This window comes from Chenopodium album, chromosome 23 (genome assembly GCF_948465745.1).
Source record: "Chenopodium album chromosome 23, dcCheAlbu1.1, whole genome shotgun sequence".
Classification (NCBI taxonomy): domain Eukaryota; kingdom Viridiplantae; phylum Streptophyta; class Magnoliopsida; order Caryophyllales; family Amaranthaceae; genus Chenopodium; species Chenopodium album.
This window is the reverse complement of record NC_137856.1, coordinates 27832300-27846443: the sequence shown is the minus strand read 5'-3', so window position 1 is coordinate 27846443 and position 14144 is coordinate 27832300. Positions and strand designations below refer to the sequence as shown.

The following is a 14144-nucleotide window of genomic DNA, read 5'->3' as shown; positions in this document are numbered from 1 at the left end:
ATAATCAACGATTGAATGCTGTGTTCTACGGACATTTAGCCAGCACGCCAAATTGGAATAAATGAAAAAAAGTTACTTCAACGTGTACCACCAATATTATCCTGATTAACTTGAGCAAAAAAATCAATTTCACATTAACTGCTGCAGGGCCCAAGCAAATTGGCATTTATAAGGTGGAAGTTGCCTGTTTATTCCTCTTATAAGAATTGAAACAATCTAAGCAAGTAAATTAATCCAATCATATCATCTCTTTCTTTTTTGTAGATTAAGGTTTTAGGAAACGATCCAAAATTCAATAATGGAACAAGAATTTGAAGTACAAGTTAATATATTATCAAAGGAAATGGTAAAACCATCATTTCTACCCTCCTCTCATCCCACAACGTTCACCCTTTCCCTCATCGATCAAACTTTCCCTACCTTACACGTTCCGGTACTCCTTTTCTACACCGCCGAGTCCCCAACACCACAAGGCGGAGTTGATATAAATGGCCTAAAAACATCCCTAAGCCAAACACTTGACCAATTCCTCCCTCTTGCAGGTCGACTCTTAGATGAGTCGACCATTTCTTGCAACCATGAAGGCATACCATTTATTGAAACTAATGTCAATTGTAATCTCTCTTTTGCATTGACGTCACCTCATAAGTTGAATTTCATTACCAAGTTTCTCCCTCCCCCAGAGTTACAGGCTTCTGGGTCGCAACCAATCTCAGAGCTTGTCCCTTTAGCCTTTCAGATCAATGTTTTCCTATGTGGAGGGGTGGTCATTGGATGCTACATGCTCCATAAAATCCTCGACATAGCTTCCCTAGGAACCTTCCTCAAGTATTGGTCGAACCTCGCTAGTAAGCGGTTAAATGACATAGTCCAACCCAACTTTGAAGCCACTATCAATGCATTTCCTCCCCTTCCTAAGCCGGAAAACAAATCTTCACCTATTTCATCTTTGGAACCTCCACCTATATCAAATAATGTGATCAAAAGTTTCATATTCGATCCTATTGCCATAAACAAACTTAAGGCCAAGGCAACAAGTGAGCTAGTCCCTAAACCTACAACATTCGAGGCCGTGGCAGGGTTTGTATGGGAGCAAACCTTGGCCACAAGGCTTAATTTGGGAATACAAGTTGAACATACCGCGTTATCAATTGTAGTGAACATGCGGCCGAGGATGAACCCGCCACTCCCTAGAGAATCCATAGGTAACCCCATCACAATCTCACAAACACAAGTACATGAACATGTACAATCTGAGCTTCAAGAACTTGTTAAGGAAATCCATTCAACTTTGTACAATTTCTACCAAAAACTTTCTAGTACAAATTTTCAAGGGAAAAATGCTAAAGATGAGTTACAACATTCTATTGAACTTGAGGATGGCATCTTAAGGGTTAGCAGCTGGTGCAAAATGGGTTTGAATGAGGTAGATTTCGGGTTCGGAAAGCCCACATGGATTGTTCCTACAGATGGAATACAACCCCCTCAATTCAGAAATTTTTTCGTGCTAACTGATTATTGTCATTCTAATAGTGGAGATGGAATTGAAGCATGGTTGGTATTGGAGGAAAAAGAGATGCAAAATTTAGAGTCCAACCCATATTTTCTTGCCTTTGCTTCTCCTAATTAGTCATAAATAGACTCACAAGTTTCTCACTTTTATTTCTTTGTTAAAATGTCATGCTTTTTATGTGTTGTTTGGACCAGTCAATGCTTGGGCTATTGTTAGTTTAGCTATTAAAATAATCAAAATGTGTTATGAAACACAAACAATCATAAAGTGAATGTAACACTTTCATTATTTAAACTTCTTAAGTTACATTAGTTGCAAGGTGTATCAGATCATAAGGATGGTGGCATATTCCGGCTTAGCAGCTGGTGCAACCTTGGACTAAATGAGGCAAACTTTGTGTTAAATACGAGTCTGGGCTGCATTCGTCAAGATTAAGAAGGTTGTGAGCATAATTTTTTGGCCCAGTATACTTTAGCTATTAAGACCCCAAACGTAAGATCGTGAACTTGGCTCTGATACCATGTTAAATTTCGAAATAATAGAAATAATCCTGGGCAATCCGAATAAGGAGGAGAGTTTGGTCCATAAACAAAGCTTTGAAACTTCCATACTAAAATCAATTGGCAATAGTAGGGGGTACTCCTCCACCTTTTAAAGTGGAACCTTCTCTCTTCTTTCTCCAATGTGGGACACTCACAAGTGGGCTACAATGAGTTTCAACAGGGTATTATTATATGCAATCCTTAGGGCGGTATATAAGCATTTAATTTACTCCATCCGTTCCTGAAAGTTCGAATCACTTTGCATTTGCACGATCTCCAATTAATATCTTTGACCATTAATAAATTCGGCTTTGTACAAGTAAAAATTTTAAAAAGGTTATATTTGAAAATTTATCATCAGGGAAACCTAATAAGATCAAACTTGTTAATTTGTTTTGTTTGTATAAATCATAAAATGGGTCAAATTTATTTTAATTTGACCACATGAATAGTAAGTGAGTCGAACTTTGAGGAACGGAGGTAGTACTTTTAATAGCTAATAACTATTTAATTGAATTTTTTTAAATGTGTAAATTTTGTGTTTTTAATAGCGAATACGAAGTAAGTAATAACGTTCATTTGTCACATTTTGACTTTATTTTGTGATTAGAATATCAAGATTATATCATTCATGAAATATTGTTAGATTGATCTTGAAATGAAGATTTTACATAAATGTTTTTTTTTTTTAAAAAAAAAAAATACACATCACTAATTGAAGTTTCGAATTGAATGTAGGGCCTTTTTTTTTTTTTTTTTTTTTTTTTTTTTTTTTTTTGTAGCCAATAAAAACCTTCTTGCATATATACTCTGCGGGTCATCGCTTGAGAGTATAGGGGAGAGGTAACGAAATCTCTATACTCCCAAGCATTATGTAGTTGGTGGGGCTCGAAATCATAACCTCAAAATCTCAAGGTAAGTTCCCCACCAACTCGAATAGAAGTATATATTGATTTTATACTTTGCATACAAGCTAATATTGAAATTATTGAATCTCTTAAATTGTAATTACTTATTTCTATGGGCCGGGGCCTAATTTGAGGAAAGAATGTAACATTAGAGTAAAAAGGTAAAAAAAAGATAAGCGTTGAATAATAATGCGTTATGCCGGCGATTGATTAAGAGTTGAGATCACATAATCAAAGATTTGATGTTGATTATATGACTTCTTTAATTAATATATATTTAGTCAGCTCTACTATATTAATTGAACAACAATAATGCGTGCATCAATAATCAAATTACGTTTAATACATCCATTAACAACTTGACATTAGCTGGAAGAACCGAAGAAGTCTACTTAAAGTTGCAAAACTAAAAAAAAAAATGCATAACAAATTGCAATTCAAGAAATCAAATCCAATTATTTCTTCCTTTCCAAATCATAAAGGAATTCTTCTTGTAGATCAAATTCCTAAGATACATCTAAACCATTTCAATGGAGCAAGAACTTGAAGTAGAAGTGAAGATAATATCACAAGAAATGGTAAAACCATCACTTCCTCCACCCTCTAGTCCAACTACGTTCACCCTTTCCCTTGTCGATCAAATTTTCTATCCTTGTCACATACCTTTGCTCCTTTTCTACACGGCCAACTCCCCTACATCACAAGGCGGAGTTGATGTAGATGGCTTGAAAACATCCCTAAGCCAAACACTTGACCAATTTCTCCCTTTTGCAGGTCGCCTCTTGGATGAGTCGACCATTTCTTGCAACCATGAAGGCATACCATTTATTGAAACTAATGTCAATTGTAATCTCTCTGTTGCATTGACATCGCCTAATAAGCTTAACTTGCTTACCAAGTTTCTCCCTCCATCAGAGTTGCAGGCTTCTGGGATGCAACCAATCTCAGAACTTGTCCCATTAGCCTTTCAAATCAATGTTTTCCTAAGTGGAGGGTTGGTAATCGGATGCTACATGCTCCATAAACTCCTTGACACATCTTCCCTTGGAACTTTCTTTAAGTATTGGTCAGCCCTCACTAGTAAGCGGTTGAATGACCTAGTCCAACCCAACTTTGAAGCCACCGTGAATGCGTTTCCTCCTCACCCTATAGTGGAACATATACCTCCATTTGATCTAAATATGGACTCGTCGCCTACACAAACAAATTCCATCATTGCAATCAAGAGTTTCAAATTTGATACTATTGCCATAGACAAACTTAGGTCCAAGGCAACAACTGACCTAATTCCTAAACCTACAGCATTCGAGGTTGTGACAGGATTTCTTTGGGAGCATACCTTAGCCACAAGGCATAATTCGGAATTGCAAGATGAACAAAAACAACTATTAATTTCTGTCAATATGCGGTCAAGGATGAACCCGCCACTCCCAAAAGAATCCATGGGCAATATCATAACAATGGTACATGTATTAGTGTCCGATAAAAGCAGCAACTCAAATCTTCAAGGGCTTGTTAAAGAAATTCGTTCAACATTGCTCACTACTTATGAGAAAATTTCTAGTAGGATTTTTCAAGGGGAAAATGCAAAAGTTGAGTTACAACGTTCTTTGATGCCTATAGATGGAGCCTTACTTGTTACTAGTTGGTGCAAAATGGGTTTGAATGAGGCAGACTTCGGGTTCGGAAAGCCTATATGGATTGTTCCTACAGATGGAAAACAACCCCCTCCTTCGGTTAAGAATATTGTTTTCTTAACTGATTATTGTCATCCAATTAGTGGTGATGGAATTGAAGCTTGGTTGATGTTGGAAGAGAAAGAGATGCAACATTTAGAGTCAAACCCTGACTTTCTTGCTTTTGCTTGTCCTAATTAAAACTTCATTGCTCTTCAAAGTGCCTGTCATATATAAAAACCAGGCCACAAGCTCCCATTGCCACATTTACTTTGTTTGTTTGAATGTATGTAGTGCTTTTTTTTTTTTTTTTTTATCTAATTTGTCATGTGCAATTCAACTAAATTAATAAATGTGTGATTGATTAAATATATAATGAAAGGTGAAATTATTGAAAATAGTTTAACATTCCAAGCAATATATTTTAATAAAAAAAGGAGGAAAATACATCAAAGGTGTTTTATGAAATGTATATGTAAATAAAGAAAAATAATTGAAATTAAAGTTAGAAAAAAAAAAAAAAGGACTTTTTGTGAATAACTACCTTATAGGCTTATACAAGTCAATTTTTGTGAAAAACTACCGTATAAAAAAAAGTTGTAAGAAATTACCTTTTAAACAATAAATGTTGTGATAAACTACCTTATAAAACAATTAATGTTGTAAATAAAACTACCTTTCGCCGAATTATTGCATTGAATAAGTGATGTTTAATGACCCATTTTCAATCATTTTGTCTCCTTTTTTCACCCAATTTCTCCATAAGCCCCCTTATAACCCCTAATTCCCCTTTTCTTTCATTGTTAAAGCAAGCACATGATAGCAACTTACAACATTTAGTTCTTAAATGCAACAATATTTTTATAAGGTACGTAGTTTTTCACAAAATTTGATGTGTTTAATTAAGGTAGCTTTTCACAAAAAGTCCAAAAAATATAGCAATTTCAAATAAAGCGTTTGGGCTTAGCCAACTTGCGCCCCGTCATGGCCCCAACTAGGGTTGTACACAATTTTGTCTGAACCGTAACCAAACCAGAGCAAATCATATTTTAGCGGTTTGGTTTGGTTTACAGTTTATAAAATTACGGTTTGGTTTTGAATTTTTTGTAAACACAATTTACGGTTTGGTTTGGTTTTTCAATAAGTATAAACCAAACTGTAAACTAGTAAACCGTATTTTAATATTTATATAATTTTTAAATAAAAAAATAGACTACAACTTGTATATATTATATAAAATTTATAAAAAAATAAATAAAAATAAATCTATGAAAAAAAAACTATACGGTCAGTACTCAATACTTCAATAGGTCATATTTTGTACAATTTAATCCCTTTGGGCTAATTATTTAAACTTTATTATAAATTAATGAAGTATTATTTGACAATTTTTAGGAAAAAATAACGTCTCATCATAAACCGCAAACCAAACCGCACCAACTGTATTATCACAGTTTTTTGGTTTGGTTTGGTTTCAATACTAATATGGTTTGATTTGGTTTGAAAAATTAATCAAACCGTATTTTGCAGTTTGATTTGGTCAAACAGTACCAAATTAAACCAAACCATGTTCACTCCTAGCCTCAACATAAAAAAAATGACACGAATTGAGCATTAGACTTTGCTTGAGCTAAGCATGATTCAACACTATACAATGCCTGCAAGGTTTTGGACGAGTCCTAGGCCACTTTTTTTTTTGGGTAAGGCACAAAAAGACACAGGATGAGTGGACAACACAACTTGATACGACATGACAAATCAAATAAAAAAGAAATTATCTTTTACTTAAAGGAAAAGTTGTCAGAAAGGTCCTTTTAAATAGGTCTTTTTGTTGTAAAGGTCCTTTTATAAAAAAAAAGATGGTACAAAAAGTCCTTTTATAGCATTTAGGTTGTGGCGAAGGTCCTTTGACCAGATTTCGACCATCGACTTTTTTTTTTTTCCGGCCGAAAAACTTGTGTTGCACATGACAACTTAGAATCCTTTTTTCCCCTTTTCCTCATTGTTTTCCCTGACCTAGTACGATTTGTCTTCAATTATTTAATTTTAATGTGAGGGGACTATAATCGAAGTTTGATGATTTTTTCACCAAATAGGGTTCGTGTTGAGGTTGATGATGAAGAAATTAGGATTTAATAAAAGTAAAAGGGTGGAAAAATGGATTTAGTGCAAGGCACGTGACCTTTTTTTTTTGTCTGAAAAGAAAAGTTGATTATCAGGATCCGATCAAAAGACTCTCGCCACAACCTAAATGCAATAGAAGAACCTTTTGTACTATTTATTTTTATTTATTTATTATTATTATTATTATTATTATTGTAAAAGGACCTTTACAACAAAAAAAACCTATTTAAAAATGATCTTTTTAATAAATTTTCCTTACTTAAAATAGGTATACAAATGTGACATGTGACATATGGGCTTAGGCTATGAACAGGTGCTCTATTGAAATTATAGGAACAACACGTAGCTAGCGGGATTAGATTTGGGCTGGGCCCAATAAGGAAGATGAACTTGGTACGACAAACGGACCATCTTTACTTTATTCAGGGATATTTCATCCACCAAAAGGCAGTATGCTCTCCTACATCATGATCATTATAATTCCCTCACCACACTCACTTTACCCTGTTTTTCACTACACGTTGTTTCCTCATAAGTTTTCCTAGTGTTGATTTTTCACCCAAACTAATGATTTGAGAGGTAAATCGTCATCCGTTTTATTGAACATCCGTTTTATTTAAAAGTTTGTGTATCATCATTCATCAATCAATATAGCTCGAACTCTGAGATTATTTATAGAGTGGTTGTATAGTTGTCGTCTACCGACCTCATTTGAAAGAAATGAATGTTAGAAGATATATATAAGCAAAAGCAACAAGATAGTGCAGTGATTGTGATGATTTTTTAGGTGCTAATATACACCAATAATGCTTGAAAGTTAAACATAGTTGGACTTTTATGTGAGTAATGATGGAGGTGGCTATGGTGGACGGTTATAGTGGGGAATTAAAAGTCAGGGAAGAAGGAAGAGCTGGCCTGGGTGGGGTGAAGGACTGAAGGCGGTGGTTGGCCAATGTAAGGATGATTTGTGAGATGGTTGAGGGTGGGCAGTCGTGGCGTAATACCCTTAAAAAGTCGACTGATTCTTAGTTAATCTAAAGATTGACTTATTTTCACCTAACAGCTGTTGACTTATTTTTGACAAATTTTCATACTTTTAATCTGTATGTTTGGCTAATGCTTCAACTTTCAGTAGCAGTAGCAAGCTACTAGCAGCAGTAGCAATAATAATAGCAACAATCAATAACAACTTTATAACTTTATAAAAAAAAAACTTAGACCGACTAATTAAAATTTTTTACTTGAGTAAAAAACGCATAAAATTATAAAACTCTTGAGATTAAAGTGTTTTTATAATTTTAAGGCTCTATTCACTTCATCTTATAAATAAAAATAATATACAGTAAAAAATATTTTAGTTAAGTAAAATCTATAACTTTAAAAAATAAATATAATATAAAATCAGTAAAAGTAATTTCACGTCATCAAAAATAATTTCAGTTTAGCAAAAATAAGGTAATATCCGTTAGTTGTTCTGCTATACGAATCATAGAAAATCTTACGTTGATTAATGCGTGATTCACGTGATTGAAGAGTTCAGAGATCTGATAAGTTATACATTATTATCTTCTGTAATCAATGAAAATACTCATGCAAACAATAATGCGTACATGTGATTCATCAACTATTATTTTTAACACGAAGTAGATAGACTCACAAACAACTTGTCATTAATTTTTATGAAACTACATACATTGATACATGGTAGGTAGGCGTTGCCAAACGTCTACTTAAAGGGCAAACAAAACTAAGAAATAAAAAAGGCATTCAACTAAAAAAAAAAAATCCAATTATTTAATTACTTCCTTTCAAATCTTATTAAGTAATTCTTCTTGTAAAGTTGTAGATCAAATTTTTAGTATACAACTATCACTATTTCAATGGAGCATGAACGAGATGTAGAAGTGAAAATAATATCATATGAAATGGTTAAACCATCACTTCCTCCACCTTTGAATCCCACAACGTTCACCCTTTCCTTCGTCGACCAAGTTTTTTATACCTTTCACGCACCTTTGCTCTTTTACTACACTGCCAAATCCCCAGCATCACAAGGCGGAGTTGATATAAGTGCCCTTAAAACCTCCCTAAGCCAAACACTTGATCAATTCTTACCTCTTGCAGGTCGACTTATAGATGAGTCAACCATTTCTTGTAACAACGAAGGCATACCGTTTGTTGAAGCTAAAGTCGATTGTGATCTATGTGTTGCATTGACTTCTCCCCATAAGTTGAATTTGCTTACCAAGTTTCTCCCTCCTCAGGAGTTACAAGCTTCTGGGTTGCAACCAATCTCAGAACTCGTACCTTTAGCCTTTCAGATCAATGTCTTCCTATGTGGAGGGGTGGTAATTGGATGCTACATGCTCCATAAACTCCTCGACGCAACCTCCATTGGAACTTTCTTTAGGTATTGGTCAGCTCTCACTAATAAGCGATCAAACGACTTAACCTTGCCTAACTTTGAAGCCGCTGTCAATGCGTTTCCTCCCCTCCCTAATAAAGGAGAACACATATCTTCACTTAATCTAAACTCAGACAACCTCTCATCTACACAATCAAAGTCAATTACTTCGATCAAAAGTTTCATATTCGATTCTATTGCAATAAACAAACTTAGGGCCAAGGCAACTAGTGAGCTAGTACCTAAACCTACAGCATTCGAGGCCGTGGCTGGATTTATTTGGGAGCAAACCTTGGCCACGAAGCATAATTTAGGGTGGCAAGTTGAACATACAACGCTATCAATCGCTGTGAACATGCGACCGAGGATGAACCCGCCACTCCCTAGAGAATCCATGGGTAACATCATCATAATGGCACATGTATTAGTGCCTAAAGAAAGTAACAACATAAAGTTTCAAGAGCTTGTTAAGGAAATTCATTCAACTTTGTCTACAACGTACCAAAAACTTAATAATGGAATTTTTCAAGGGGAAAATGCGAAAGATGAGATTCTACGTTCCATGGCACCTACAAATGATGCCGCCTTTCCGGTTACCAGCTGGTGCAAAATGGGTTTAAATGAGGCTGATTTCGGGTTCGGAAAGCCGATATGGATTGTTCCTACAGATGGAAAACAAGGCCCTCTTGCAACACAGAGTATTTTATGCCTCACTGATTATTGCCATCCGATTACTAGAGATGGAATTGAAGCATGGTTAACGTTGGAGGAGAAAGAGATGGAAAATATAGAATCCAACCCAAATTTTCAAGCGTTTGCTTCTCCTAATTAGTACATATTCCATTGCTCTTCAAAATATCTATCTGTCAAAAAAAAAAAAAAAAAAAATATATATATATATATCTATCATTTTACCTTCAGTACTATTTAGCATCAAATATTTATTTTGTATGCTAAAATGTCTTAATCTAGCTATATCCAATTCATCTTTTTTACATTTTTGTTGATTTAATTAATAGAAGTGTTTTCTTTTTATATTAATCTTTTTAGTGGTTTTTGAATAATTAACAGTTTCTTTTTTTTTTTTTTTTTGAATAACGGACAGTTTGACACAATACTAGAAATGAGAATAAATTACCATAACTCAACAAAATGTATTGTATTTACCACACCCACCATGACCCAATGAATTCTCTCACCATTTTTTTTTTTTTTTTTTGACAAAGAATTCTCTCACCAATCAATAAATGTATATCTATATTATAATTGTGGAGACACTTTTCACCAAAATCCTCCAAAACCCAAATGCTCAACTCTCATGCATTTAAGGGTTTTTTTTTTAATATTTTTTTTAAAATAAAAATAACTACCTATCCAACAACTTTATTTTTATTTATTTTTAATCATTTTTTTTAAAAAAAAAAAACAATAACTACCCATCTAATATTTCCTTTTTGTTTTTTTTCAAGAAAGTACTGCTAACATTTAACTTTGTGTTTTTTAAATTTTTTTTTTTTTTTTAATTTTTATGATGTTTTTTATTTTTTTTTTATTTTTGTACGTAGTATAATATATGACATGCATTAGCACAAGTATACAGTTTCTTTATCAACAATTCACTATAACACTCAAAATCCCCAACATTTCACTTTTTTTAAAACAATATGTACTAACATTTCACTTTGTTCTACGAGTATTTTTTGGTAGATAGTATAATATATGTCATGCATAAGCACGAGTATACAGTTCCTTTATCAACAATTCACTATAGTACTCTAAATCCCAAACCCTTCAATTATATGCATTTTTTTAGGCACTACCTTCTAAACAATTTCCACTTCTCTTATCATCAAAAAAAAAAAAAAAAAAAAAAAGTGCAACACGTTTTTGCGCAACTGGCCTCACCGAATAACTATTTGCAACAGATTAAATTATATAACTCTTCGAGCAAGACATGCACTAACCAATATGACACTAACCGACTAACCCGAGTAACCCCTATAACACTAAACGGGTAACCTCTAATATATAATTGTACAGTTTTTTTTTTTCAACTTTTACTCACAATACTCCAATCCTTGAATAGAGTAATTCTATGCATTCTTTTTTTTTTAAAAAAATTTTTTTAATAACTAACTCTTTAACTTCCATTTCTCCATTTTTTCAAACAAAAAAAAAAAAAAAAAATCTACAACTACCAATTTATTTTTTTTTTTCTTTTAAATATACATAAATGCTCCAAACTCCCTGAGTTCTCATGCATTTTTTTTTTATATTATTATTTTTTTAAATTAAAAAAAAAACACAACAACTACCCATTACACACAAAAAATCAATAACTACCATCCCACTATTTTTTTTTTCTAATTTTTTTTTTTTTTTTTGTATTTTTTACAAGGGACTATGACTAACATTACACCTTTTTTTAAGTATACTAATAACATTTCACTTTGAATTATTTTTTTTACGTAGTATAATAGATGACATGCAGTACCACGAGTATATAGTTCATTTATCAACAATTCACCATAACACTCAAAATCCCCAATCCTTCGATTATATGTATTTTTTTAGGAACTACCATAAAACAAAATCTATATATATATATATATATATATATATATATATATATATATATATATATACACAACACGTTTTTTGCGAAACTGGTCTTATCGAAAAACTGTTTGCAAAAGAACAGAGTAACTCCTACATCATTGAGCCAAGTTACCCGTATAACACTAAACCGGTAAACTATATAGCTTTCACAAAGTAAACCCCATAATTACTTGCCACATTGCGTGGTCATCGACATATAAGAGTAGACCCTGTTCTTTTAAGCTTTTGAGCAGGGCAAAGAACATAAGATTTCAGCATAGCAATTAGCAGGGAAAACCAAGTGTCAACAAATTAATAATATTCAGTAGAGCAGAGTTCAGCAGAGCAGACCAGAACACAAGTCCACAACAGCTCAAAAGAACAGGGCCTAAGTTACAACATCAAAATCAACTTCCCATATTTTAAGCATATTTTTTTTCTTATAGTATATATTTTATATCTTTCTAATATAATTTATATCCCGTGCATTTTGCACGGGTACACTAGTATTATTAAAACCCATGACAACACATGCTATTTTGCCATGTGTCACCCATTTTGCCATTTGGCATATATTGTGACGCCATATCATACGAATCCATTAATGATTGAAAAACTCCATGCATTAACCTCTATGTATTAATATTTTGTTTAATTGAAAAACACTTCATATGCATAACGCTCTATTTAAATTTCCCTTAGATTGGAATGAAACTCCTTAATTATTGCATAATAATAAAATTTGTAAGAAACTAAACATTACTCCATTTTTTAAAGCATTAATTCATAAGATTGTAATTATAGAGTAAACGATTTGATTTTTATATATTACAATTGTAATTATAGAGTACTTTTTTTGGGTGCATTATGGAGTAGTATATATATTGTCATTTATACAGATTTGATTAATCAAATATATTTTTTTCACATGGGATTGATTTATCATTTACCCTATAATCCTATATGGAAGGTCAAACCAGCTCATACAAAGAACAAACTACTTAAGCTTAAAAAAAAATTAAAAAAAAAAACAAACAAACTCTTAAGCTTTAAAATAATAAATTTATAATGACCCAGGACATCGCCCGGACCAATAACTAGTTCACCATATATAACATAACCCATTTTCTAAAAAAGTAAAAACAAGATCCCCTAACTTATTTTACATTAACTCACCTAATGGTTGACAGGGTAAAGTCGTATCACCTAATCAAAAGAAATACCTAAATCCTCTAACTAAAGTAGATAGGGAAGTAAGGTCGAATCCACAGGGAAACTGGTCTTTCTACTCCTAATTAATTAATATAGTCTAAATTATCAAGGTAACCAAATTGTTGTTATAATATGAAACTATACTACGAAGATTAAGTTTAAGGAGAAAAACAGATATAAGAAGGCCTAGGGTCACAGGTTCACCAATAATTACTATTCCGGGATAAAACATAACAATTAATCAATCAACATTGCACAAATAACATGATTAACAGGCTCTCGCAATTTATTAACCAGCATAGATCTAACAGGCTCTCGCAATTTACTAGATCTAAGTTCCTATTGAAAATAGCCTTTAATATCGAATTAACATCTGCTCGATTCATCAATTCAATATTGCTAAACATTCACAATCAAATTACATCTGCTCGATTCATAATCCAATTGCAAAGAATTAGAACAATTCAATAAGAAATTATCATGCATAGTCAATAATCAATAATAATAAATTACCCCTTCATATTAATTATGGATCCCCATAAACCCTAGAATTAAACTATTCGGACATAATTAAATATAAACTAATCAGAGCAATTAAAGAAAACATAACAATAAATAAACATAACAATAATAATAATAGTAATAATAATAATAATAATAATAATAATAATAATAATAATATAAACAAGAATTACGTATGTAAACTTAACTAACAAAATAAAAGCAAAGCATAATTGAAAAGATATGATGAGATTAAGAAAATATTGATACTAAAACTTAAAGAAAACTATAATAAAATTAAATTAAAAGAAGTCAACTAAGACTTGTATAAAAACGAAATTGACGAACGAACGAACAAAACAAAGGAAATTCCTCACTGAATGAAATCACGGAAAAGAAACAATAAGCTAAAAATTATGAAAAATAATATCTAAGCTCACCTCCTAATAACATACTACTACTCCTATTTATAAATACTTCACCGCCAAAACAAAACTAAGTGGGCCTAACAACGAGCCCATTATAATGAAGCGAAACTGCAGCTTGCAGCATAAATTCGCCCGATCGGGCCCGGTCAATTAATTGGCCCAGCAGCTCTAATTTTCTTTGTGATTGGGCTTCTTTTCCTTTGAACCCAAAATCCTTAGCTAGCTTGTTCATTACTTG

General features: G+C 32.7%; 3 protein-coding genes across 3 annotated transcripts; all 3 read left to right on the top strand.

The window, feature by feature from the left end:
* The first annotated feature begins 215 nt into the window (after positions 1-215).
* On the top strand, positions 216-1807 carry LOC145608665 (BAHD acyltransferase 1-like). Its single transcript, XM_081664274.1, has one exon. The coding sequence runs from the start codon at positions 299-301 to the stop codon at positions 1628-1630; it is 1332 nt and encodes a 443-aa protein (XP_081520400.1). The 5' UTR covers positions 216-298; the 3' UTR covers positions 1631-1807.
* A 1677-nt stretch (positions 1808-3484) lies between these two features.
* On the top strand, positions 3485-5084 carry LOC145607265 (BAHD acyltransferase 1-like; the record flags this gene model as incomplete). The annotated part of the gene is made up of 1 exon (XM_081662980.1): positions 3485-5084. A coding segment is annotated over one exon (1356 nt), but the record flags the coding sequence as incomplete, so codon positions are not given.
* Positions 5085-7612: 2528 nt separating this feature from the next.
* LOC145607263 (BAHD acyltransferase 1-like) lies at positions 7613-9999 on the top strand. Its single transcript, XM_081662979.1, has 2 exons — positions 7613-7687; positions 8623-9999. Exons 1-2 carry the CDS (start codon positions 7613-7615, stop codon positions 9997-9999), a joined length of 1452 nt encoding a protein of 483 aa, XP_081519105.1.
* The last annotated feature ends 4145 nt before the right edge of the window (positions 10000-14144 follow it).